Below are 24154 nucleotides of genomic sequence, written 5' to 3'. Positions count from 1 at the left end.
ACACTACCGTGTGTCTTGATTATGCACCTAGCAAAATCAACCCATTATACGGTAGCTGAACTTTCTACAGGGTGACTTGTTTCTAGCTAAATACTGTATAGGATGACTTAAATGTAGTTGGACTTTCTACAGGGTGACTGTTTGTAATTGATATTTCTGCAGGGTGGCTTATTTCTGGTTGATCTCTCTACAGGGTGATTTGTTTCTAGCTGTAAATCTGTATACAGGGAGATTTGTTTGTAGCTGAACAGTCTACATGGTGACTTGAAATATAGTTGAACATTCTACAGGGTGACTTGATCTTACTACAACTACAATGTGAGCTGTTTCTAGCTGATCTCTCTACAGGGTGACTAGGGTGACTTGAATGTTATTGAGCTCTCTATATACAGGGTGACTTGTTTCTAGGTGATCTCTTTACAGTTTGACCTGTCTCTAGCTAAACTCTTTGCAAGGTGACTTGAAATGTAGTTGAACTCTCTACAAGGTATGCTGATTACTCTACAGGGTGAATTGTTTCTAGCAGATCTCTCTACAGGGTGGACTTGTTTCAAGCTGCAGGGTGACTTGCTTGCAGCTAAATGCTGTACATCTAGCTGATCTCTCTATAGGGTGAACTGTTTCTGGCTGAATTCTTTACAGGGTGACTTGCACTCTAAAGGGTGACTTATTTCTAGCTGATCTTTCTACAGGGTGACTTGTTTGTAACTGAACTCTCTATAGGCTGACTTATTAGTAGCTGAATTCTCTACAGGGCACCTTAAATCTAGAGGATCTCTCTATAGGGTGACTTTTGTAGCTGAACTATCTCTAGGGTGGCTTGTTTGTAACTGAACCCTCTACATGGTGACTTGTAATGTACATGTATTTGAACTCTCTCTCTCTAGGATGATTGTTTGTAGTTGAACTCTCTACATGGTCACTTTCTAATCACTGAATGTTTTAATAGTATGGGCATTCCAGCCTGATTTTTAAAATTTGGAAGTTTATAGGCTTAATAGATAGAGTATGGGTTGTCAATCTAATAGTTTTTTGGGTTGGAATTGGTAATGTTGGCATGCATACATGCAGTGGAACCTGTTAATCAGGACACTTGAAAATGAGGGAACCTGTATAATCTGGACAATTGGCAATGGTCCCAAAGCATTGCTTAACATGTAAACTGACCTGGAATACCAGAACACCTTGATAATCAGGACACTTTTGATTGGTCAAAAGTTTCATTGCAGTGCTAAAACTGAAAAAAAGGTAATTTTTTCTCCTGGGCTCCCCCATACATTATGAAGGAAAAAATGGCCCTAGGAATGGCACAGTTGAATTAGGAAACCATCTATTGACATGCCTGTCTTGAAACTGCAGTTGCTTCTAGATGCAAGTTCATACATGTAATGAGAGTAATTTCAGGATTTGTTGGATCTCAGTGATCATTGTATACTTTGTGGTGAACAATATGTTTCACCTACTGTGCACTTGTCAATATAATAGTGTATACGCATAGGCATCTGGCTATCTCAAGTAAGTAAGAAGATCCACACAAAAACAGCCAAGCTGTGAAAAAATGGTACAGCCTTAGAAATCATGGGTGACAAAAGTTGTCAAATCAAAGGAGGCAAGAAAGTATATGGCTGCAATGATGTTAATGCTAATAAATTTTAATGGCCTCTAATATTCTACCCAGAAAATTAGCCACCACAGAAATTTTAAAGCATGCTGTCCGGATTTCTCTACATTTTGATGAGTTGTTAAGATGACTGGTAAGTGGATTATTTAGTATATTCTGTGGTGCAGTTTTTTATTTAATCTAAAACAGCTAAACTGGAAAAAAGGGTGCGACCCCCAAAAAGCCATGGTAAAAAAAGTTGTGAAATCCAAGTTGGCAGCCAAGAAATGGCTGTGATGGTATCGGAAAATGACAAAAATTTTAATTCTAGCTGGGTTCTCTATAATTATACAAGATGCATGTGCTGAACTCTCTACAGGGTGGCTTATTTGTAATTGAACTCTCCACAGGGTGATCAGTTTGTAGCTAAACTTTCTACGGTATGACTTTTTGTGGCTGAATTCTCTACTGGATGATTTATTTGTAGCTGAATTTTCTACATGCAGATAACTTGTTTGTAGATGAACTCTCTACTGATTATAATGTAGTTCAACTCTTTACAGGGTGACTGTTTGTAGTTAAACTCTCCGCAGGGTGATTTGTTTGTAGCTCAACTCTCTATTGGGTGACTTGTTTGTCTAACCAGATAACTAGACTAAGTATGTAACTAAACTCTCATGGGTTAGATGAACTCCTGATAGTGTAACTTGCTTGTAGCTAAACTCTCAGCATCCGGTTTATCTACAGTGTATACAGTTGCTGGTAGCTATGAAGTCTTGTGCTTTTTTCTTCAACAATAAAAACAGCATCACATGAGTAAAAACCATCATTATAGTAATAATAGAACACAATGAAGTAACTATATAGTTTAAGTAAGTAAGCAAATAAACCGAATGCTCTAATAAGGTGACTGTACTATTAGAATATTTCGGTGGCACACTTGCTACATGTAGTTGGATCTTGCATTATACCTCAGTGGTTTTCACTCCGATTCTTCTATAGTACTCTATGCACTTTCTATGATGACTACTCCATGTACATACTGGTTATCAGCTCACTCTTCTAAGTGGTTTACCTGGTAGATGTGAAAATTAATAACTTATTTTATTCACAAAACTCGATTGCGTAATTGTGACACAGGTTGGATTTTGTGTCATATCTCCATGGTCTTTACCTTGATTCCTTTCAAACCACAAAAAGGCTCTTCTACGATGGTTACTCCATCTACAAAGCAATTTTCAACTCATTCCTTCAAGTAGGGATGTCAAACGGATTTTAAAAGTGTGGAAAATGCATGTTTTAGCTACAGAACCTTATAGAGCTCAAAACTGCTGCAGATTGATATATGGGTTTGCCACATTTACTTTTATAGTAGCCAGTAATTGTTAAATAAACAAATAGGTGGTTCTCCAGACTTCTCTATAGAGCACCATCGGTAGCCATGGCACAAAACGAAATCAAGTGACGTATGGGTGATTACATCACTTTGCATTATCAATTGTGTAGCATTGTCAGGAAATTTATACAGGCGTTCAAGTTACAACTTGCACTGACTGAAAACAAATAAACTGGAATACTGTTCTACATGGCGATCTACAAAATTATCCTGCTGTCATCTTCCATACATTTTCTAGGGAGGAATCTAACTTTCAGGCTTACCTACATGCCTAGTCACTCTAACCACAAGGAAACTCAGCAAAAGAGTACTACCTTAACTAGGTCAACGCTATGAAATGGAAAAATCTAGTGCCTAAACTGTCTGCAGGATGCGCAACTCATTGTGCCACTTTTTAATGAAATTTATAGGAGGAAGAATTCTGTAAATTTGCAGGGTTTGACATCCCTACCTCAAGGGATTTACCCTGTGGGCATGACAGAAGTTCAACCTTATTTTTGTGAGTAATCGGCCATACGTAACTCTGTGAATGTTTATCAGATTCCTACCAAACTTGGTACTGAGATCTGTTTTAATGAGTCCTATATGTGTGCCAAAAAAATTCAGTCCAATAGGAGCACACATTGGTGTTTTGTGGCAGATTTTGCAAAGTGTGCAAAAAGAAGAAAAAAAACAAAGAAATTAAAACGAAATTTTGGCCACTCATATCTCAGAAATGGCTAAGGTAAATTTCTTCAAATTTGGTATGTAGACTCCCCTTCCTGGTGGGAACTTCTGTAGCAAATTTGATTCCAATTGGATAAGGGATTGCAGAGCTACATATGTGTGAAAATCACATTTTCTTTCTTCCTGTCAATATACTCATGGTGTGGCACACGGGCTTCTTGGGCCGCACAACACACTAACGTGTGTCTTGATTCTTGAAGCGCAAAAGCTACCATTTTCAGAAGACCTGCATGGTTGACAATGTTTATAGCAATAATAGCAGTACTCACATGTGCATTTGTATGATCTTTGTAACTTAATGTTTTATTGCACAGATAACTAATAGAGAGGCTTTCTATTTGATCACAGTGAGCAAGAGGTATTTTACTGCTGCAAATAATGGTATCCATATTTGTAATGCTAACTATTGGTAGTGATATCAGTTCTCAGAATGTTTTATTAATATTACAGTATGGTAGAAGTTGCCATATAGGTAACCGATCTTATCACTGATCCAATAACGGTACATCTCTATTGGGTATCGCACAAGCTGCAGCACGGAAATTTGCCTTGAAACTAATTAATAAAACTGCCAAATGTAGTATCATGATGAATGGAAGTGTGGCTAAAGGTCAAGAAATCTAATAGCACAGTCACTGTATGATGAAATACCCTAATAGAACAGTCACATAATATTATGCATTATAGACACTCCAAAAGAGTAGTCAAGGTACAGTTTTTATAAACAAAGGTGGGGATAATAGGACACAACAAAGCACAAAAGAGAAAAGATTTGGAGCATTTTTCAAAAACCCAAAAGGTAATTTCAATAGTATAACTGACTTAGGCTTAGTTTGAAACTTCTTTGCTCACATGCCATTGGGCAGACAAGTATACACTCAGACTCTTAAAACAAATTTAAAAACTATGCAGACACCCACTGCTAACAAAGACTAGCTGTGCATATTAAGTGACTTAAAAGTATCTGAAATGGCTAAAATACAGGATAAGCCTTTTAATAACACTAGCCACGTGTTCTTATTTCAAGAAATGCCATGTGATACACAAAGTTCATTGACACAAGGATAGATCAAGCCAATACAAATTATTTAACCCTTAAACCCGCATAGGCCAGAAAACTGGCCCAAATGTACGTGCCTTGCACAAAGCACTGTAACTTTTGTAGAATTCATCCTGTGGCTACGCAATTTATGTAATTCTACTTGTCATGTAATAAGGATTAAAATGATACAAAGGGTTTTCCCCTAAAACCAGCCATGTAAATAACTTTTTGACAAGAAAACATGCACATTCTATACTTACCTTTATAAAATGATCTATCTTGATAGTGGTTGCTCCTATCAACTTGCAACAACTTCCATTCAATTTGCCATAAAATGTTCTATCAGGCCATATACGTATGACTCACATGAGTACACCCACAATCTAAATTAAAGACGTGGCAAGAATTTCAAAAGACTTGTTAATATTCATCGCTTCATAACAAGTAAGCTGCTGCAGTTACATTGTTCATTCTTTCTCCAAGTAGCCCAGTGAACGTACTTTAAACAATGTGCTGTTTTGGGTTATAAGAATTAAGTTACCCCGCCTATCATTGCCATGCGTGCCCATATTGCGTATAAACACATTCCCCAAAAGTTATTTGTGGGTTCAGGGGTTAAACTGTATCATGTGATAATAATTTCAGTCAGTAGGACACACAGTACAGATGTTTTCAACTATCAATATGCACAGCAATATGTGATATATTAATATGTTAAAGCAGTGCCACAAGTGCTAAAAATAAGTACGAGGTGCACAGCCGAGATGCTAATAAAGCACAAGGCACAGCTCAGTGCTTTATTTGCATCAAGCTAAGCACCAAAATAATGCTTATGATCTATACAGCATGGGTAAGGAAATATTTTTAATTATTTATGAAACTTTTAGCAAATTGAAACCCAATAAGTTAAACACACTTTCACTTGTTATATTAAGCAACAAGGAGCGTTTAATTATGGGTTTGGGTTAGGGTATAGGTTCAGTGTAGTTGCTAAGTTTTACTAGTTGACAGATACTAAGCAATGACTGATCAATAAAATAATTGCTTGGGCATTATTATAAATTATGTGGGTGTGTATTTCTACCTACCTTGTGTCAGCTATTGAGCAGACCACAGAACAACACAAAGAGGACAACTAGGTGAGTAACTTATAGTCCTAACTACTTAACTTAATATTATTAACTTATCAATAGTGAAGTTAGTAGGCTTAATTTAGTACAAAATGTGTTACACTAAAAAAACTGGGTCCCACAATCACAATTTTTCTGGTGCTGTGTGTAAAGCATAATGACATATGAACAATGTTCTAACAACTATTAGCCCATGCTATTAAAACAACTATCAATCATCAGATATTGTATAAAAGGAATAGGTGAGTGCCCTGTAGTTCTTTCACCTATCAGGTGAGTGTACCTAGAGTGATATATACGTATCACTCATACCACACCTGTGTCGGGTTATGCTGATATACGTATACAGTATATATACCCTTAGCCCTTGGGCCTGTGGCCCTAGCCTCATACTTCAGGTGTATACATCAGCAAACCCCTCATAGCTGTAATATAACTATTACATAATGCTGGTTCCTGCATTTTAGTTACTGTCATAACTGTACTTTGTTGAGCTTTGATGCATGGGTAACATCAAACAAAAGTGTGTACTTTATTTTCCAAACGTACAGTTTGTGGTGTAAACTGTACATTATAGCCCACCAACTGTACTTTAAAACTTCTAAACTCAATAAAGTACAGTTATGATAGTAATTAAAATGTGATTACCTCTCAGGACAGCTAGGTGCAGCCAAGATAATATCAGAACTCAGTAATCAGCAGTTTAGTCCACAGAAAATTAATGAGGTTTACAAACAAGTATTAGTTATCATATTACACTATTCAACAAAGATGAAACACATGCGATAACACACACCTGAACCATTCACATTCACCTAGACTAGTACTGTCAACATGTGTAAGTGAATATGCTGCCATGTTAGTTTTTTAAACTTACTGGGCTTCAATCCACTACAACCTTCTATAAATAATTTAAAGCATTGCCTTGCTCTATGAATAATAAAGTTCTTGGCTGTACCTCATGCTTTATTTAGCATTTTGGCCGTGTGCCTTATGCTTTATTATCTGTATCACACTCGTGGGATTACTTTAACAAATAAATAAACTATTTTAATGTGATCACTATCATACTTACCAATTCCTAATGTTTTCTTGATATTATGAGCTAGAGGTTCTAAATCACTTCCATATGCTTCCATCAAATTAAGCAGTTTTATAAAATGTTTCTCAATATCATGGCAAATTACATCACTTAGAAAATATGATGCTTTGTCAGCTGCTGTGTTCTTTGCTTCCATAGTAGCTATTTGGTCACCAACAAAAAACTCATTCTTTACAAGTATTGCAACAAACGTGGCATCATTTAATGGTAAAGCGGTTACAAGCTCCGGTTGAAAGTCTCTGAACACTTCTTCAAGTGAAGTACTAGCAATTGCTTGGGCTAATACAGGGATCAAATAAATCATGTATTTTAAGATAGAATGACAAACTTAAGCAATGTAAAACTAAATTGAAAGTTGTGAAGAAATCACTTGTAATTTTTCCTATTGTACTTCACTCATACAAAATACACATAAAAATACTAATGCTACATGTAGTAACACACAGAGAAAGTACAGTACATTAACATACAGTACAATGCACCTTGACAACTTTTTAAGCCAATCTTTTCTTTGATTTCCTGTGCTAGTGCTGCTACAGGATCTCCAAATACTTCCATCACATTAAGAAGTGTTTCAAAATATCTGTCAACATCACATCCAATGATATTGTTTAGAAAATATGATACTTTGTCAGTTGTAGTTGGTTGTGCCATGAATGTGTCTTTTTGGTTTCCACTTAAAAAAGTGTTTTGAACTAGTAATTTCATAAAAACCACATCATTCATAGGTAAATTTTGTAGCAGTTGCACTTGATAATCTTTAAAAACTTGTGATGGCGATTTCCTGTCCATTTTATCTAAAGTGTGTTAAGTAGTGACATATAAAATTGAATGCAAAGCTCAACTCATTAACCCATAATTTTACTAGCATCATACAGTATGATAGTAATGTATAGTAGGGACCACAAAGAAGTAGGCGCGGCCCATGAAATAGCATCACCCAAAAAATTTCTCCTGATGATGATGAGGCAGTATTGGTTAGGTAAAATTAAGCCCAAACAAGCTATTAGATCGACCTGAAACGCTTTCAACAAGTTGCTATGGAATTTTTTTTAAATTATTTAACGGAATTCAGTTTCTTGTGACTGACTGACTGACTGACTGACTGACTGACTGACTGACTGACTGACTGACTGACTGACTGACTGACTGACTGACTGACTGACTGACTGACTGACTGACTGACTGATGCCTACAGACAAGCGTAGCTCAATAATGGCTAAGGCTACGAGCTTGATTTTTTCACTGTTCAACATCGCGGCCCGAGAGGTGCCTTTTGGCATGCCGTAGTACGTACAATGCATTCTTCATGGAGTTACCAGTGTCCTCCTTTGTGTCCCATTCATCTTTGCTGACAACGAAAAGTGTCAATTTGGTGGTAGCATATGATGGCTTCCCTTCGTAACGGAAATCGTCCATAAGTTTCATAGTGGTTATTTTGCTAGCAGAGGTGCTTTTCGAACAGTTCTTGATTCGTATTGTTGTGTAATGGGTTGAACATAGCCAACAATGAAGTGTAATGGATACTTCACTTTCCAAACAATAATTGTTATAACTGGGGCACGCAGCACTATTTCTTTTGGTATGCGTGGCTTACAGAGGTGCTTTTTGAACAGTTCTTGATTCGAAATGCTGTGTAACAGGTTGAACATAGCTGACAACATAATGTAATGGATACTTCACTTTTCAGACTATAATTGATATAGCTGGGGCGTGCAGCGTCATTTCAGATGCGGTATGCATGGGTTCACCAGTCATAACAATATTATTATTTATAAAAGATTCAACAAACAAGTACACAAAATAAATTGGAATCTTCAACTAGAGTAGGGACCATGGCCAACATCGACAAAAAGTACTGAAACAAGTTGGGGTACATGATATTAAATCATAGTAAAACAATAAGAAGCGTTATATCCCTACTGTGCATTTCTGTTATGGTATCTTGAGCACAGTAGGGATATAACAATTCTTATTGTTTTACTGTGATTTAATATCATGAACTACTCCAACTTGTTTCAGTACATTTTATCAATGTGCCATGGTACCTACTCTAGTTGAAAATTCCAAAATTTTGTGTACCTGTATTATTAATTTTAAATGAAGGAGGGTGCAAACAATAAACAATAGTAAAACAAGAGATGAAAGATGGCATTACACCATAGCTTTAAATTAAAACTCGCCATTGGTGAGCAGGTGGGTAACAGAAGCCGGGAGGTGGGAAAGAGGCTGTTTACTAAATTAAAGCGGGAAGAAGTAGGCCAAGTTATTACCCATTTAGGTCTCCATAACTGGCTAAAATGGAAGGACATTTACAGCACAGGTATTTTTTCAACACCATGGATCTGTACAGTCACATACAGCCATCCCCAGGATGGCCAGAGTTCCATTAGTGCCCCAGACCGCTTGTACAGATTGCCACTGTGCTTGAGAAAAGTAGCTAGCAAAAGCAGACCACTCAAGTCTAGCTGATTTTGATTGTAAAATTTGGTATGCTATTCTTTGTGATGAAAAATAAAATCTGCTGTCATGGGCAATAAGACTGGTTTTCCCAGACCCAGTCCCATACTTCTTTAGTGCTACACGTATATAGGCTTGAGCCAATTATGCTATAGCCTATTATACTTTTGAGCAATGCTCACTTGCTCAAAAATCCAGCCTCAAAATTAAGCTTTCAAAATAGATTATGCTCTGAAGTTGGCTCCTTTATCAGCCTTTTTGACTGTTATATTAGAATAAGTGAGACTGCTCTGTTAGAGTATCTCAATTTTATTTGAATAATTGGCTATGAATTAACAATAAAAATAATAACATTACACATTCTCTTGATATGAATTACTTAATAAGATGTACTGTGTTCATGTTTTGCTGCTTATTTACATGCCCATTGCGCATTTTAATTTAAAATGTTGAAAATTGTCCTATTATGCTGGCATATTGCTTAGCGCTTTTGCTAGCCTATTACGCTCAAAATTATGCCAGCATAGTCTACTTACTGTATTTAGTGCACAAAAAGTTAAGGAAACACTATAATACAGTAAATTCAGCCCTATACTGTACCAAGGATTTTGAAGGAAATCCCCATTTGTCCTGCAAAAGGAAATTCCACCTTCACTTATATGACATTTGATACAGTATATTGTTGAATTTTCATTCATATACAGTATCCTGTTGCAGTATAAAAATATTATTATTGACCCAGTGTTAGGTTGCTTTCCTTGAGAACCCTTAAGAAAAGTGTTCCTTTGTTATCCAACAGAGACCTTGAGATTACCAATGCATCTGTCCAATAATTATTGGATTAGCTCATGGAAAGTACAATCAATACAGAAAGCTAATAAAATATGTTATCAAGTGCCAACAGCTCAAGTTTCATAAAAATAAAATACTATTAAAATATTAAACGCTGTAAAATTTTACTCCAATCAATATTGTATGGCTATCTAGTAAATGAGGACACTTAATGGATGGTGTAATAACTTTTACACCAGCATAATAAAATTATGCTTTATACATATGCATGCTCAAACTCAATGACCAATATCACACTACAGTATACAAAATGCTCACTCACAATAAATCAATATAGCAGCAAAATTTGAGTATATTTTCTCACTGAAGCAATCCACAACACATCGGTAGTAACCAGAATATTCAGGTGATATATTAAACATTGTGAGAGTACTTGAATTCACACCAGACTGAGTAGAATTAGATGGAATATTGCCATTCTGTCTCTCCCAATAATACGACACCGCTCCTAATGCTTTACATGTTAGTGACAAACACTCGGTGTTATTTACTATGGTGATTTCTCTACTTCTAGGATGTGTAGTAATGACCGGTTTTATTCCTAACAATAGATAGCTTTAAAAACACAAAAATTAAGTATTAGATTTTGACTAACTTGATACAGAATTTGATGTTGTTGTATTTCCATATTTATTCTTGACCACACACTCATATTTTCCACTGTGATCTACAGTCACACTATCAATAGTAAGAGCATTACTAGTCTCTCCATTAACATGCACTCCATTGTGGTAAGCGAAAGATTTCTCATCTACACCACTCACTGTGGTAGTAAGGTTGGCAGTGTGTGCGAACTCTACACACTGACTAGGTGGATCCATAGACACCTCTGGTAAACCTGTATGATTATAAGCATTACATAGCTAATTGAATGTACTACTTGTACCAGTAACTGTTAATTTAGCTGGATTTGATGTGACACTACCTCCATCATTACTAATAGTACAAGTGTAGGTGTTATCATCAGATGACCTCACATCTGGGATCACCAGGGTATTGGTGATTGGAAATAATCCTGATCCAATTGTCCACTGGTAATTTACATTATAGCCAGTAGCAGAGCATGTCATTTTGGCACAGTGTGTGAGTTCAAATGTTAGTGAAGGTGGCTCTGCTACAAAGGTTGGAGGTTCCACTACAAAAAAGTTTATTGTGTACTTATTTAAAACTAAAATTGTAAATGAGAAGCTGTGCACCTACAACATTTTCAGTCACTGATTAATTGGGCATTGGGAAATAGTTGCTGTATCGGCACAGTTAAATTCTACTGACCTGGAATGCAATAAATGTTAGAGGTTTCTGATTTATGTTTTAGAGGGTCTATAATGAGTATTTTCCTTTTGATTTCATAGTGTCTGGTTATACATAAGTAAGTACTGACTGACTGACTGACTGACTGACTGACTGACTGACTGACTGACTGACTGACTGACTGACTGACTGACTGACTGACTGACTGACTGACTGACTGACTGACTGACTGACTGACTGACTGACTGACTGATCGACTGACTGACTGATTGACTGGCTGCCTAGCCTGCCTGATGTCTTCAGACAAACACAGCTTGACAATGGCCAAGGCTACAGGCTTAATTTTTTCACTGTTCGTCATCACTTCAGCCCAACAGGTACCTTTGGCATACCATAGTGCACACAACATGGACTTACCTTTGTCCATCTTTGTGTCCCAGTCTTTACAGAATTATTAGATACACAATATTAAGCCAACATAATAACATGTACGTATTTGCAGGGTTTAAGATTAGTTTTTTCACACTTGGTAACATAATACTGTAATACTCCAGTAGGCACACATTTTTCAATACTGGAATTCGCTGGTGCCTTGTAATGAATAAAAGCAAGACATAATATGCTACATGACATCAGAGTTGTGTGATACCACCTTAAGTTTGCATATAATGATACCATATTAATAGTATGTTCACATTGAGCTGAATCCTCAAAAATATTTAATAACTCATGGATGCAATTGCACACGATCTTGAAATTTGGCTCATTTGTAGTACTGCTTGACCTGCTAAAAATATTTCAAAATATTTTCGTTCAAATGTTTGACATAATATTTACAGTCAATCAAAATTTTTGCAATACATTTCCTATGGGGAAGCCATATAAGTACAGTGTCTATTACAGGCCTTTCCCGAACTTGTAATGGAGCCAAACCATATGTGTCTGTTGTTGACACCTTTGCTGTTACCAATAATCGTCTCATTCGTCTGGTTGGCTGAAATGTTAACTCTGTTGAGAAAAATCCACTTTTAATTTTTAGCTATTTTTCAGGATTCAGCTCAACGTGAACTATACTTTAGGTATCAATACTACACATGATGTGACCTACACATAAAATAACCAAAGCTAACTTGGCCTTTTTTGCCACTATACCGGGTAGTCTATATGACATACAAAGTTAATCAATCCACCATGGCATTTTAACACCAAGTTGTATACTAAGCAGTAGAGAGTTCTGTATTACAGAATGATTAATCAAAGGGATTTATAGAGTCTGTGCATTTGGCTTCTACAAAGGTATCCTATTTCTGTAAATTGAAATGCAGGACATACCTCAATTACTAAGTTATAAGGAAGAAGCTCTTTAACTGCACATATTCTCTATTACTAAGTTGTAAGGAAGGAGCTCTTTAACTGCACATATTCACAGTTAGCTATCATAAAGAGTAAACCATTCAGGCACTGATCCAAAGAGATTTATCATAGGGTGTGACTGGGCAGGCTTTAAATTTGGCAGGGGATATGAATGTGTGAAAATGACATTATGTGTGGAAAGTGGTATATAGCGTGTGAAGAACGCTTTTGCTAGGCATTTTGGGACCATACCCTCCAGGAAAACTTTAAAAGTTGTCTTCCTCCAACTTTCCTGAGATTGAATCTGGAAAAAGTTTCGACTTATGACTTGTTGACAACTGCCAATGTGCCATCATATTAAAGGAATGACTAAGAGCTGTAATTGAATGCATTATAGTGACATACAGGTAAGGCCATTAAAAGCCATACCGTAGTTTCCCTAAAATTTAGGCATCTCCAAATATCTGGCACTCCCAGTGCTTCAAATCAATGTGCTCTAAGTTCGGCAAGTGAAAGGAAAGTTTCAAACTATTGGTAAGTCCATGAAGAATGCATTGTAAATACTGCGGAATGCCAAAAGGCATGTGGCCGGCTGAAGCAATGTTGAACAATGAAAATAACAACCTCGTAGCCTTATCCATTACAGAGTTTTTCTTGTCTGAAAGCATCAGTCAGTCAGTAGAAATTCTGTTTTCATAGCAATTTGTTGAATGCACTTCGAGTTGATCTGAAGGCTTGTTTGGGCTTAGTTTTACCTAACCAATACTGTTATATCGTCGTCAGGGAAAAGTAAGGCTGGTTTTGGGTGATGACGTATATAAATACCATAAATTTACCTAGGCTGCTGTAGATTCATAGGTCCCAAAGTATCTCTTAGCACATAAACTACCCTGCTGGAGTGATTTTAAACCATGTCATTGACCTGGAGTTGCTGGCAAAGTTATGTTAGCATTAAAATGTGTGTTTTTGTGCCATTGTAGTCCATCTAGTGATCTCAGAGTTGAAAAAATGGCCTGAGCTGCTAATTCTTGCTACCGCCAAAGGGTTTTACCCTTAGTCCATTCTCAATAAGCAACCAAGGTATACAATTATGTATATGACTTCCAAGGGGTATTTTATTTTTAACTTTGAAACTACTGTATGTTTTCCAATGACACAATATGATTCTCTTTCTATACATGTTATTCTGGCATACTTTTACAGTATTGGTGACTGCTATGAAGTTTTATCAACTTCAAGGAGTACTTTAAAGACAACTCATGCACAAATGATGTCATCATTAACAGGTCACCAATACCACCTTGACTAGTGGTCCCAGTTCTATCCAACAAGGATTAATTAGAGTGTGGTTTGAGAGCCTTCTGAAAATGTGTGTTACTCATTCCAACACCAAACTATATGGGATACCAGCTATCAAATGTGATGTTATTTACATTTCTACCTACGGAAACAGGTTTTCAGGTAAAGTATTATAAGGAAAAGAAAACAGGTTTAAGGAAAGTAAAGCCATACAAGAAGTCAAAAAGTGCTTTGCATATGCATGCCACAATTAGTGGGTACTTGTGTACTCTACCAGTGTACACAGGATATGGACAACCAAGATTAAACCTGTCCAATAAATTTGTAGCCACAACTAATTCAATAATGAGTGCTTTCAGAAACTCACTTATAGTATAACAACACAACAGAAAACTTGTTCACTTCGCAATAAAAGTATGAAAACTCAAAATGGTGTCAAAGTAGAAACAATTTGATACTTGTTGCAAGTTTTCATAGCTTATTTCATTCCAAAATCTATGCAAACTAAACTATATAATTAAAATACCAATTAAATTTCACTTATTTACATTCCTTCATTTGTAATTCAATAGTATTTATTTAGCCAACAATTTAGTTATTGTAGGGAACATGCAGAGAGAATAGAAATAAATCCTGGAGATTCTCTTCCTTTAAGGTAGTCCAACAAAGACAATAATATTATTATTGTTCTATCATGACTGGGAAGGATTATGATCCCAAACTCCCTACATCTTGTCCCCCTTGCAATTTCATTTAAGAATTGCCAAAAAGCCTTAGGAGAGACGCGGAGTGCAATATGTAGGGTAATCTGAGGGCATAACCAACTGGATAGTTTATTATGTTTCACAATCCAATAGTCTCCATACAGCAAATTTATTCCATTTTTCTATTACAAGTCTTACAACCTAAATATAACCTTTTAATGTGGATTTTTAAGAGCATTCTTGGATGAAAGTAGCATGTGGCTGTCACGTACAAGGTGCGTAGCTTTATGCCTTGAATACCAGAGGAGGTACGACAACCAATTTATATAAAGCATAAAGCCAATCCAGATACTCATTAAAGAGATGAAAATTTTGTGGACAGCCAAGCAACCACAAAATCAATTAAGTATCTCAAAAATTCTAAGTTGTAGGTTATTAATGCAGTACAAACATGTTTATTCTGCTACTACAGCATGCAAATAGCAGGTGTATAAGATTGTACATGGACAGCTTTTATAACCTTATATCACAATAATTTGTATGGTATTATCTAAATACCACAAATAGCTTGTAGATTGTGTGGGCACTATGCCTGTTTGTTACCCTTACAAAATTAGCTATGTAAGTACTCCAAGGGTAAGAACAGCATGGACTCTGTTGACACCATTCTGCAATACTAATTGAATAGTCTTAGTGATAATGAGAAGAGTAAGAAAATCTTTGTTGTGTGGTCATACACCTAATTATAGATTCATCTTTACGATGTGATGGAAATAAAGTTTACCTTTGTCATTGGAATGGTGTACACATCGGAGGTACTGAGAAAGCACTATACTTTGATGGATTTGTTAGTTCATGCATGGTGTACAGATTAAGCGAAGTCCTACCTTTGTACCTTGTTTCAGTATTGAGTTCTGATTAATTAATCAAGCATCTGTAATGTATTTGCCATACTGTTACTCTGTTTATTACTGTTCCAACTATCCAGTGCTATATATAACTCCAAGAGCATTCATCACAAAAGACTAAAACTTTATCTGTCCACTCCTTTGTTACTATACATAGATAACAGAGAAGCAATAAAAAGAATTTGAAGAATATGCAGTTTTTCCTCAGTCGGTCACAAACAAGTCACAGAGCTTGTAACTGAATCTGGGTTCAAATGACTACTGTCCAGGAATGGTACATTTCCTTAAAGTAATTATAAACTTAATTCACATGTATGTCATCACATGCATAATGAATTAAATTAACCTTTCTACCAAGTAAGCGGAAGAACCCACATAATTACTTTTATATCCCTCTATGTGTGTCATTATTATCTATGTTATCAGACTGATATCATTAAGATAGCTACTTGTCACAACAGTTGTGAGTGTGTTTAATAATTAAACCAGCAAAAGTAATGAGCACATACATGCAGATGTGACTATGTTAATCATCTACATACCAACTTCCTTTTAGTTTAGATAATTACAATACAACAATTGTGACCGGATTTACGAAAAAGTACCTTTTTCACACACAAAATTTGACCTATCTTTGAACTTTAAAGCTTCATAACTTTTTGATCGTCGCATATAATTGCTTGAAATGTTCAATGAATGTAGCTACAGTATCTGGCTACATTGTGATACTAAAATCAATTTAATCAGTATAAGGAGTCAAGTGTTATATCATTTTGTTTGCTGGTATGTCAATTTTTCGCAAATCTGGTCACAATTAATAAAAATACCACCTGTATAGTATGATCTCACAAAAAGTAGCCAGTTCATTTACAGATAGCTAACAGCCTCTGGCTACATTCAATAACACATTGCATAATCTGCCTCTGGCTGTACAAAACTACTGTAAGCTACTTAAACTTCAAAGGGAAGTTATATAACCTAACATTGAATATTACCACACAATATTGGTGCTCATGTGATGATTTAGTAGCATCACCGTGTGCAAGAAAAACAATATTAAAGAACAAACAATAATGTACTGATGGATGATAGCTTATTGCATACTGTCAACACAAAAGAAAACCATCTCTGCTAGTTTTTTATGAGTTAATTGACTTTGTTTCATTGTACAGGTATATGTAGCTAGCCACACACGACAGTCTTTTCAGTGGAACTCATTTCTAGCTATACATACATAAATAGAATTCCTGCTAGGGTGAGACATTCTAGTACAATGGAAGTAACCTATAATATGCAGTACATAGTTAGCCTGGTTGGCTGGAGCTAGGTGCTTGGCAAAGAAGCCATAGCTATATACGCAGATAACTAGCTAGCTACGTCTTTTCTGTACACGTAGCTGTATGCAAATAGAACAATATTAATGGATACAGGTAACTTACTAAATCCAAGATGTCCAGAGCCGGCAACTCGGAAAATCAAGTTACAACTGAACAACTGACAACGCACGGCTACGTGGTCCGTCTGCTGAATACTTTGGCGTCAACAGTGCAACCCTTGACTTCACAGCCGGATACAGTGGCTATCCACTAAAACGTAACATAAACAAGTCTAGAGATTACTCAAAAATAAATTCACGTGAGACTGACCATCGAGATACTCTAATTAATAGATCAGTTATTAAACGCTAAGTCTAATAATGTGCAGTCTTAAACTTACATCCGGTCTACAGCATCACCTTAGAGCCTCTATCGTTTGTAAGTCTCCGACCAACAATGTAAAACACAACGTGTCCGGCCGGACCATTTTATTAGCCTGGGCACTCGCCTCTTTTGCAATTGAGCGGGCGCCGCCAGAATATTTTAAGCCTGGAGCATTAAAATGTTTTGTGCGTCGACAGCTTACGCCACTGTGGATCTAGACTATAATATCTAGACTAAAACATGTCTCTATAATAATGAATTAGGCCTGTGCCTATTATGCTTTCAAATTTGCCTGTTATGCTTTCAAACTTGCCTAGCTATTAGCTATTCTTTCCAGAATTTCTTACCCATTATTCCCAAATATTCAAGACCTATTATTCTTACATATGATTCTTGCTGTTTATAATATGTGTATTTATTTATAATACAACCAACTAAAAAAAATTAGGACGTTAAAACTGTCATTGAAGAAATTCATCCACTTGAGTCCTCCAGAATATCTCCAACCAAGTTGAACAATTATTATTTCTTGTAATAGCTATGCCAGACAGCTTCCAATTACTCTAGAAATATTCTAGCAAAATTACCCACCCATTATTCTTCAAAATTATGTACCTATATAACAAATGTTAGTAGCTATAGCTAAATTGGCTGCTCTAATAAATCTGGTCTATTCTTTTCTCCATGAAGATGTAGAACACGTTTTTCTTAGCTAATGCTTAAAGGTCTGTGAGTACATCTACCCACACAATGCAGGGGTGGATATAGTATTTCAGAAGGGGGGGCTAACAGGGCAAAGCTAAAATCGATAATCACTCAGATCACTCTGATCACTCCTCATAACTCAGTCACTTCAATCACTCAGATCACTCCAATTACTCTGATCACTCCAATCACCATGGGTTCAGTTCAATCTAATCACTCCAATCACTGAGATTGAGTCACTCCAATTGCTCAATCATTCAGATTGATATTGCTCCAATCACTTCAAGCACTCAGATGTCTCCACACACAGATCACTTCAAGCTCAGATCACTTCAAACACTGATCATTCTAATCACTCCAAAATTAAACACTTACTGTAGATCACTCCAATCACTCAGATGTAAATGCACATTGTTTGTGTTATGGAAACTCCCTCTAGGGAGTATGGGTTCATCTATAGGTAGGATCAACATAAAATAAGTAGCGAACTAAAGTCCACCATCACTTTAAAAACAATCAGCATTTTGGTGATGTGAGGGCATAGATACAGGGAAGACATAATTTAGTGTGGGAAGCACAGCAGCTACAAAGCATGCTAGCGTGGTCTGGGGAATGCCACCCCCCTCCCCCCAGGAAATTTTTGAACTTAGACAATCTCTGAAATGATTTCAATCATTATTATATACATAATAATATTGCATAATTGTGCAGGAATCATGTGTGATTATATATTATAATGCACAGGTGTAATTATAAATCATTACAAAACTCAATGCATGTGGGAGCATTAACTATGTTCTGATCCATACTTTAATCACTGAAAGGTAAAAGGAAAATTTAAAACTTTCCACTTTAGTATTAATTAATTAAATTAGGCCCTTTGTAAAAGGGGCAACAGGAGTTGAACAATCATCTGGAATTATCAACTGAATGTGATGAAGATTTAATACAGCATTAATTGCTATTTAGATTTATTTCTTCTGCTCTGCAGGGTGGGTAGATCAAGATCAGTCAACATTGTGGAAACACTGAAGAAGCCTTTATAATAGATTCTTGTGGCATATTATTATACACCTTCTAATCAATTGATGTCAACTTGTGTGTGTCCAGACTGTGGTTGAGTCTCCATAGTAGAATAAACCATTGTTTTGTAAATACATTCAACTGTGGGAGGGAATTAATAAAGATTTCGATATAAGAATGCATTATTTTTAGTGGTTTTACTAGCAACTTGTTCGTTCCAGTTAAGATGTTGATCAATGACTACACTTAGCATGAGTAACCCCTTGGGTTGTAGAGTTGTCAATGTGGTAAGTGAATGGTATGATGTTTATCTTGTTTGTTATTTGTAGGAAATAATAATTCACTTTTTGGATTAAGAGTAATTAGCCACTTGTGTGACCACTGTGTTAAGGAGTCAAGATCGTTTTGTAATTGATGACAGTCCTCCACAGAGTAGATATTTGAGTAGCTACATTATAGAACTTAAGGTTATCGATGTACTGTAAATAAAAAAGTGTGTAACAGAGTCAGAATAGTCATGTGCTATATGAGCATGAGTGAGCATGTTTATCACCGCAATGACTCCTTCATAATTAATTCTATAACTGTATCTGGATTTGCGAATTGGTACCTTTTCCACACATTTTACATACCAGCAAACAAAATGATGTAACACTTGACTCCTTACACTGAGTAACTTGTTCGTAGTATCAAAATGCAGCCAGATAATGTAGCTACACTCAAGGAAAGGAAAATTTCAGGTAATTATTTGCAAATATCAAAAAGTTATGAAGCTTTAAAGTTCAAAAAGGGGTCAAATTTTGTGTGTGAAAAAGGTACCTTTTTGCAAATCTGGTCACAATCATTATCTATATTCAGTAGTTGCATTGTGCTCAAGAAGTAGACAAACTGCCAGGTATTTCATTTCTTATTCCAACTCCTGCATCCATTTCCCACATCCTATTAAGCTGTGCAGTAAGGCGTACAATATATACTTGTACATTAACCTACCCGCATGCTAGGTCACTTCAAGAACAAATTGTGTGATTAGTCTATTACTTTATACATACATGTAGTTTACAGTACAATATCCATGGCAGACAATAAACAACTCATACATGTGCATGACCATAATATGTTTAAATAAATTAGGTCACATAAACTCAGTCAGTTTCTCATCCATCAATACTTAAAATATTGCACAAGGTTCTAGCCAATTATTTCTTTACAGACTAGTTAGCTGAATTTATACCCGTAATGCTACTTTTAAGTCTGCTTTAGTCATGCATTTATTAACTTTGATGACAGCTTCTTACAGCTGCACTCAACAATGAATGGAACAAACAATGACATAGGCAGAGATGCAAAATTAATAGGTCTAGATGAACAGAAATTTGGCTTTACTAAAGCAGATAGCATTGCAGATTGATGAGTATTTTCAAGACATATAAGTTATTTTGAATGGGTGTTGTTACACAGAGCAGCCCAATGCATATGGACCTGTGACTAGCAGTGTTCTTTGGACAATAAAATGCACTAAAGTGTCCAAGGAATTATTCATCTCCTTACAGTTAATTATCAAGTACTTGCGATTGAATGTGAAAAGTTCCACTTTAATTAGCTTATACAAACACAGATTCCATCTGGATGCATGCCCCAAGGCTCTGAGACAGTACTTTGGGTGGCCATTTTCACTTTAAAAAGAAAGCAGCTACTAGCAGTTGTGATTGTTCTATTAGAATGATTAAGACATTGATATTTTGTTACAAGAATTGACCACCAAAACTGGTGGACCATGGCCTTGTGGCTCCCTGCCCTATTTTCAATACCTGTGCAAAACATGATAAAAGACACTGTAAGCCTGTACGAAATGTGTGTAATCTATAGATCTACTACTCTTATAAAGTAATAAACTATTCTAATAGAACAATCACATTGACAGATAAAACTGTGAAGCTGTACCTCTTAGTCATGAATCAATAATTTTACAAACTCGTAGGCCACATGCACAACAGCATTAGGGTATTATATAGGCTATACCTACATTACTGAGTTGTTATTTGTTTAGGCAGTTGCACAAGATACATAATTATTATTGTTAATTTTCGTATAGAAACCAGGTATGTAAAATGTGAGGTTACTGGAGCTGATCCTGCAATATAATATAAAGTACTGCAGCTGATACAAAGTGACTATATATAATATTAATAATTGTAAAACTCACAAAAATTTGAGTATAAATACATATCTTACAATTAGTAATTACTATTCATAAAATATATATTATAGTCAGAAAGTACATTCAAATTCAGTTAGCGTACAATCATTGGTAATTGGCAATTTGTTCCACAAAGTGCTAAATTTGTAAGATTACTTCATAGCAAATGAATGGATTTCAAATGTTATTAGATTCTCCCACATCCTGGACACTGCATTGCTTGCATCATCACAGGGTTAAAATATCAAAATTTTAATGTCCATAAAGAGCATATTTGCCAAGCCATCTATACAGCTGTTCAATTGACACAACCAAAAGCAGATGGTAAATGTAGTGACTACATGGTTGTTCTAATAGAATACTGAATGTTCTATTAGAGTAGTAGCTTCCAATGACCTTTTAACTTAGAAGTCCTCAAAAACTGTGCACTCTATTAGAGTATTACAATGATACAATCAAATATCCATGTAATGAAATATATTTGTAAGTCTGTCTTCAATAATCATTGTTGAATCTGCATAGAAAGGAAGAAATGTGAGTAGCTAAAAATAAACCTCAAAGTCAGTCATAGGCTGGTTTTGGTACCTTATAAGTACAAAAAGAAGTAAAATCAACACAAAAACAGTCAAGTTGTGAAAAACTGGTGTGGGCTTTAAAAAGCCTGGGTGAAAAAAGTTGTGAAATCAAAAGTGGCAGCCAAGAAATGGTTGCAGTGATGTTAATGCTAAAAAAATTAATAATAGCTGTGTGCATTGTTAAAATTTATTAGCATTAACATCATTGCAGCCATTTCTTGGCCGCCACCTTTTGATTTCACAACTCTTTTCACCCAGGCTTTTTAAGGCCACACCAGTTTTTCACAGCTTAGCTGTTTTTGTGTGGATACAATAATAATTATGAGGGAAGTTTGGTCCCACTAACATATACAAGCCTGATATTCACTCATGTGTGTAGTAGGGACCAACTTATTTTTCCAGCATAATTTTGAACATAGTAGGTACCAGAAAGAATCAAGCATAATGCTAGCATAATGAGCAAAATAATCTCAGTTTTTCAGGAAACTTAGCCTCTGCACACACACTGTGACTAATGAAAATCCCAATATACTCTAATAAAATAGTCAATTATTCTAATACACCTTACACAGATTTGTTTAATTTGAACCATTTATATACTATTAGCAATTTTACTAACATCACTACTCTTTAAAGCAACTCTGCATTCATATTTTAAGCTGGAGCTCTAACTCACTCAAATAGCTATTGATTTTCCTAAATATTCCTTTAACCATTGATTTATCCATTTTTCAAATTTAATGGCATCATAATCTAATTGAATTATTCAATGACCATCCCATTATTATGCTGCTAAATTTTTTGTGATGATAGCTACAAGTATACAAGCATGAAGCATTATGAGATTGTAAAACAAGGAGTGTAATTGTATGTGTATGATTTTATTACAATAGATACACTCTGCTTTTAGGATTACTATATATGCCATTTAGGCACAAGCAGAAAAAACTCAGGATAAAAGAATATGTGACTGGGCCTGTGAAAATAGGGCATGTGGGTACAAACTATACACCATCACATAACAGAACATATCTCAATGCTGGAATAGGGTATCTGCACTCTATAACTATTAAATATTATAAAGCCAATGAAATATTAAATAAGTGTTGAAAATTATGTAGCTACAGCACAATGGCATAAAAAATTATGAGTCATGAAAATTTGGAAAAGTAGGCAAATTTTATGCCCTATTTTCGCAGGCCCAGTCACATATTGTATAATGGCTTTGCAACAAAAATACTGTCATGACACAGATGCAGGAAAATATAACAAAATATGTATAGACTGCTTGTTCTAATAGATCCTTGTAAGGAGATATTTATTTCTTATGTGTCCTTAGAGGCTACTGACCAATAGAGATGTATGTTATGAATGAAACTTTTTTCATTCGCCTAAAAATGAATTATTTTCTCGAAGTCACAAAATGTATGGTAAACACCATTGGTGGAAAACCAAGTGTTAAGGTTACGGGATACTGTAAACCACACATGTACACTATCAATCATTTTTCATGATTAGGGGTTGGATTTTTCTTAATGCATTGTTATCAAATATTTATGCATTCTTAACTTCTCATTAATCGACATTAAATTCAAATGTTGTTATGGAAACATGAGCTGTCCCCATGCCAATTAGTGAAAACCATGAACCAAAAATCAGACCAATGAAGAGCCATGAGAACTTACTAACAATTCTAAGATTTGAAGAACATCACTTGTGAGGGACTGACAAGAGGATTTGTGAATAATGCATATAGTTGCTGAAATATGACTACAATATGGCCTAAAGCAAGACACTGTGGTCACATAATTAATTTTTAAATTGATATCACAAGCACTAGAAACATTATTTCTAACAAAAGGCTTCGTCAGGACCTAGACAAGAAGCCAAACTAGTAGTCTGTTTATACAAAATGTTAACAACTAGTTTGACAGTCCTGATTTTTGGTTCAGGAAAATATCGCCATTAGTCAGCAAAACTACGCATGCGCTCACAGGTGCGCCAGTTGCTAAGTGTGTTGTTTCTATGTCATCTTGTACTGTTACGTGTGTTTTCTTGTAGCTACCTTGTACCTGTCCAGTCAGTACGTTATGATTCTCCCAACAATTTAAGCCTGTTACCAGCTGATACA

At 35.7% G+C, this 24154-nt stretch overlaps 1 protein-coding gene across 1 annotated transcript in view; it reads right to left on the bottom strand.

Moving 5' to 3' along the window:
• LOC136247996 (basement membrane-specific heparan sulfate proteoglycan core protein-like) overlaps positions 1 to 17629 on the bottom strand; it is a 121563-nt gene extending 103934 nt beyond the window's left edge. The window contains exons 1-6 of the mRNA XM_066039814.1: positions 17540 to 17629; positions 17263 to 17409; positions 10904 to 11146; positions 10571 to 10849; positions 7479 to 7793; positions 6970 to 7275 (exon numbers count right to left, since the gene is read on the bottom strand). Of these exons, the coding sequence (XP_065895886.1) occupies positions 6970 to 7275; positions 7479 to 7793; positions 10571 to 10849; positions 10904 to 11129 (1126 nt within the window). The 5' untranslated portion in view covers positions 11130 to 11146; positions 17263 to 17409; positions 17540 to 17629. The remainder of the gene's footprint in view (positions 1 to 6969; positions 7276 to 7478; positions 7794 to 10570; positions 10850 to 10903; positions 11147 to 17262; positions 17410 to 17539) is intronic.
• Between the last annotated feature and the right edge of the window lie 6525 nt (positions 17630 to 24154).

This window comes from Dysidea avara, chromosome 2, assembly GCF_963678975.1.
Source record: "Dysidea avara chromosome 2, odDysAvar1.4, whole genome shotgun sequence".
NCBI classification, from domain to species: domain Eukaryota; kingdom Metazoa; phylum Porifera; class Demospongiae; order Dictyoceratida; family Dysideidae; genus Dysidea; species Dysidea avara.
Note: the sequence above shows the minus strand (reverse complement) of the source record. Positions and strands in the feature narration are given on the sequence as shown.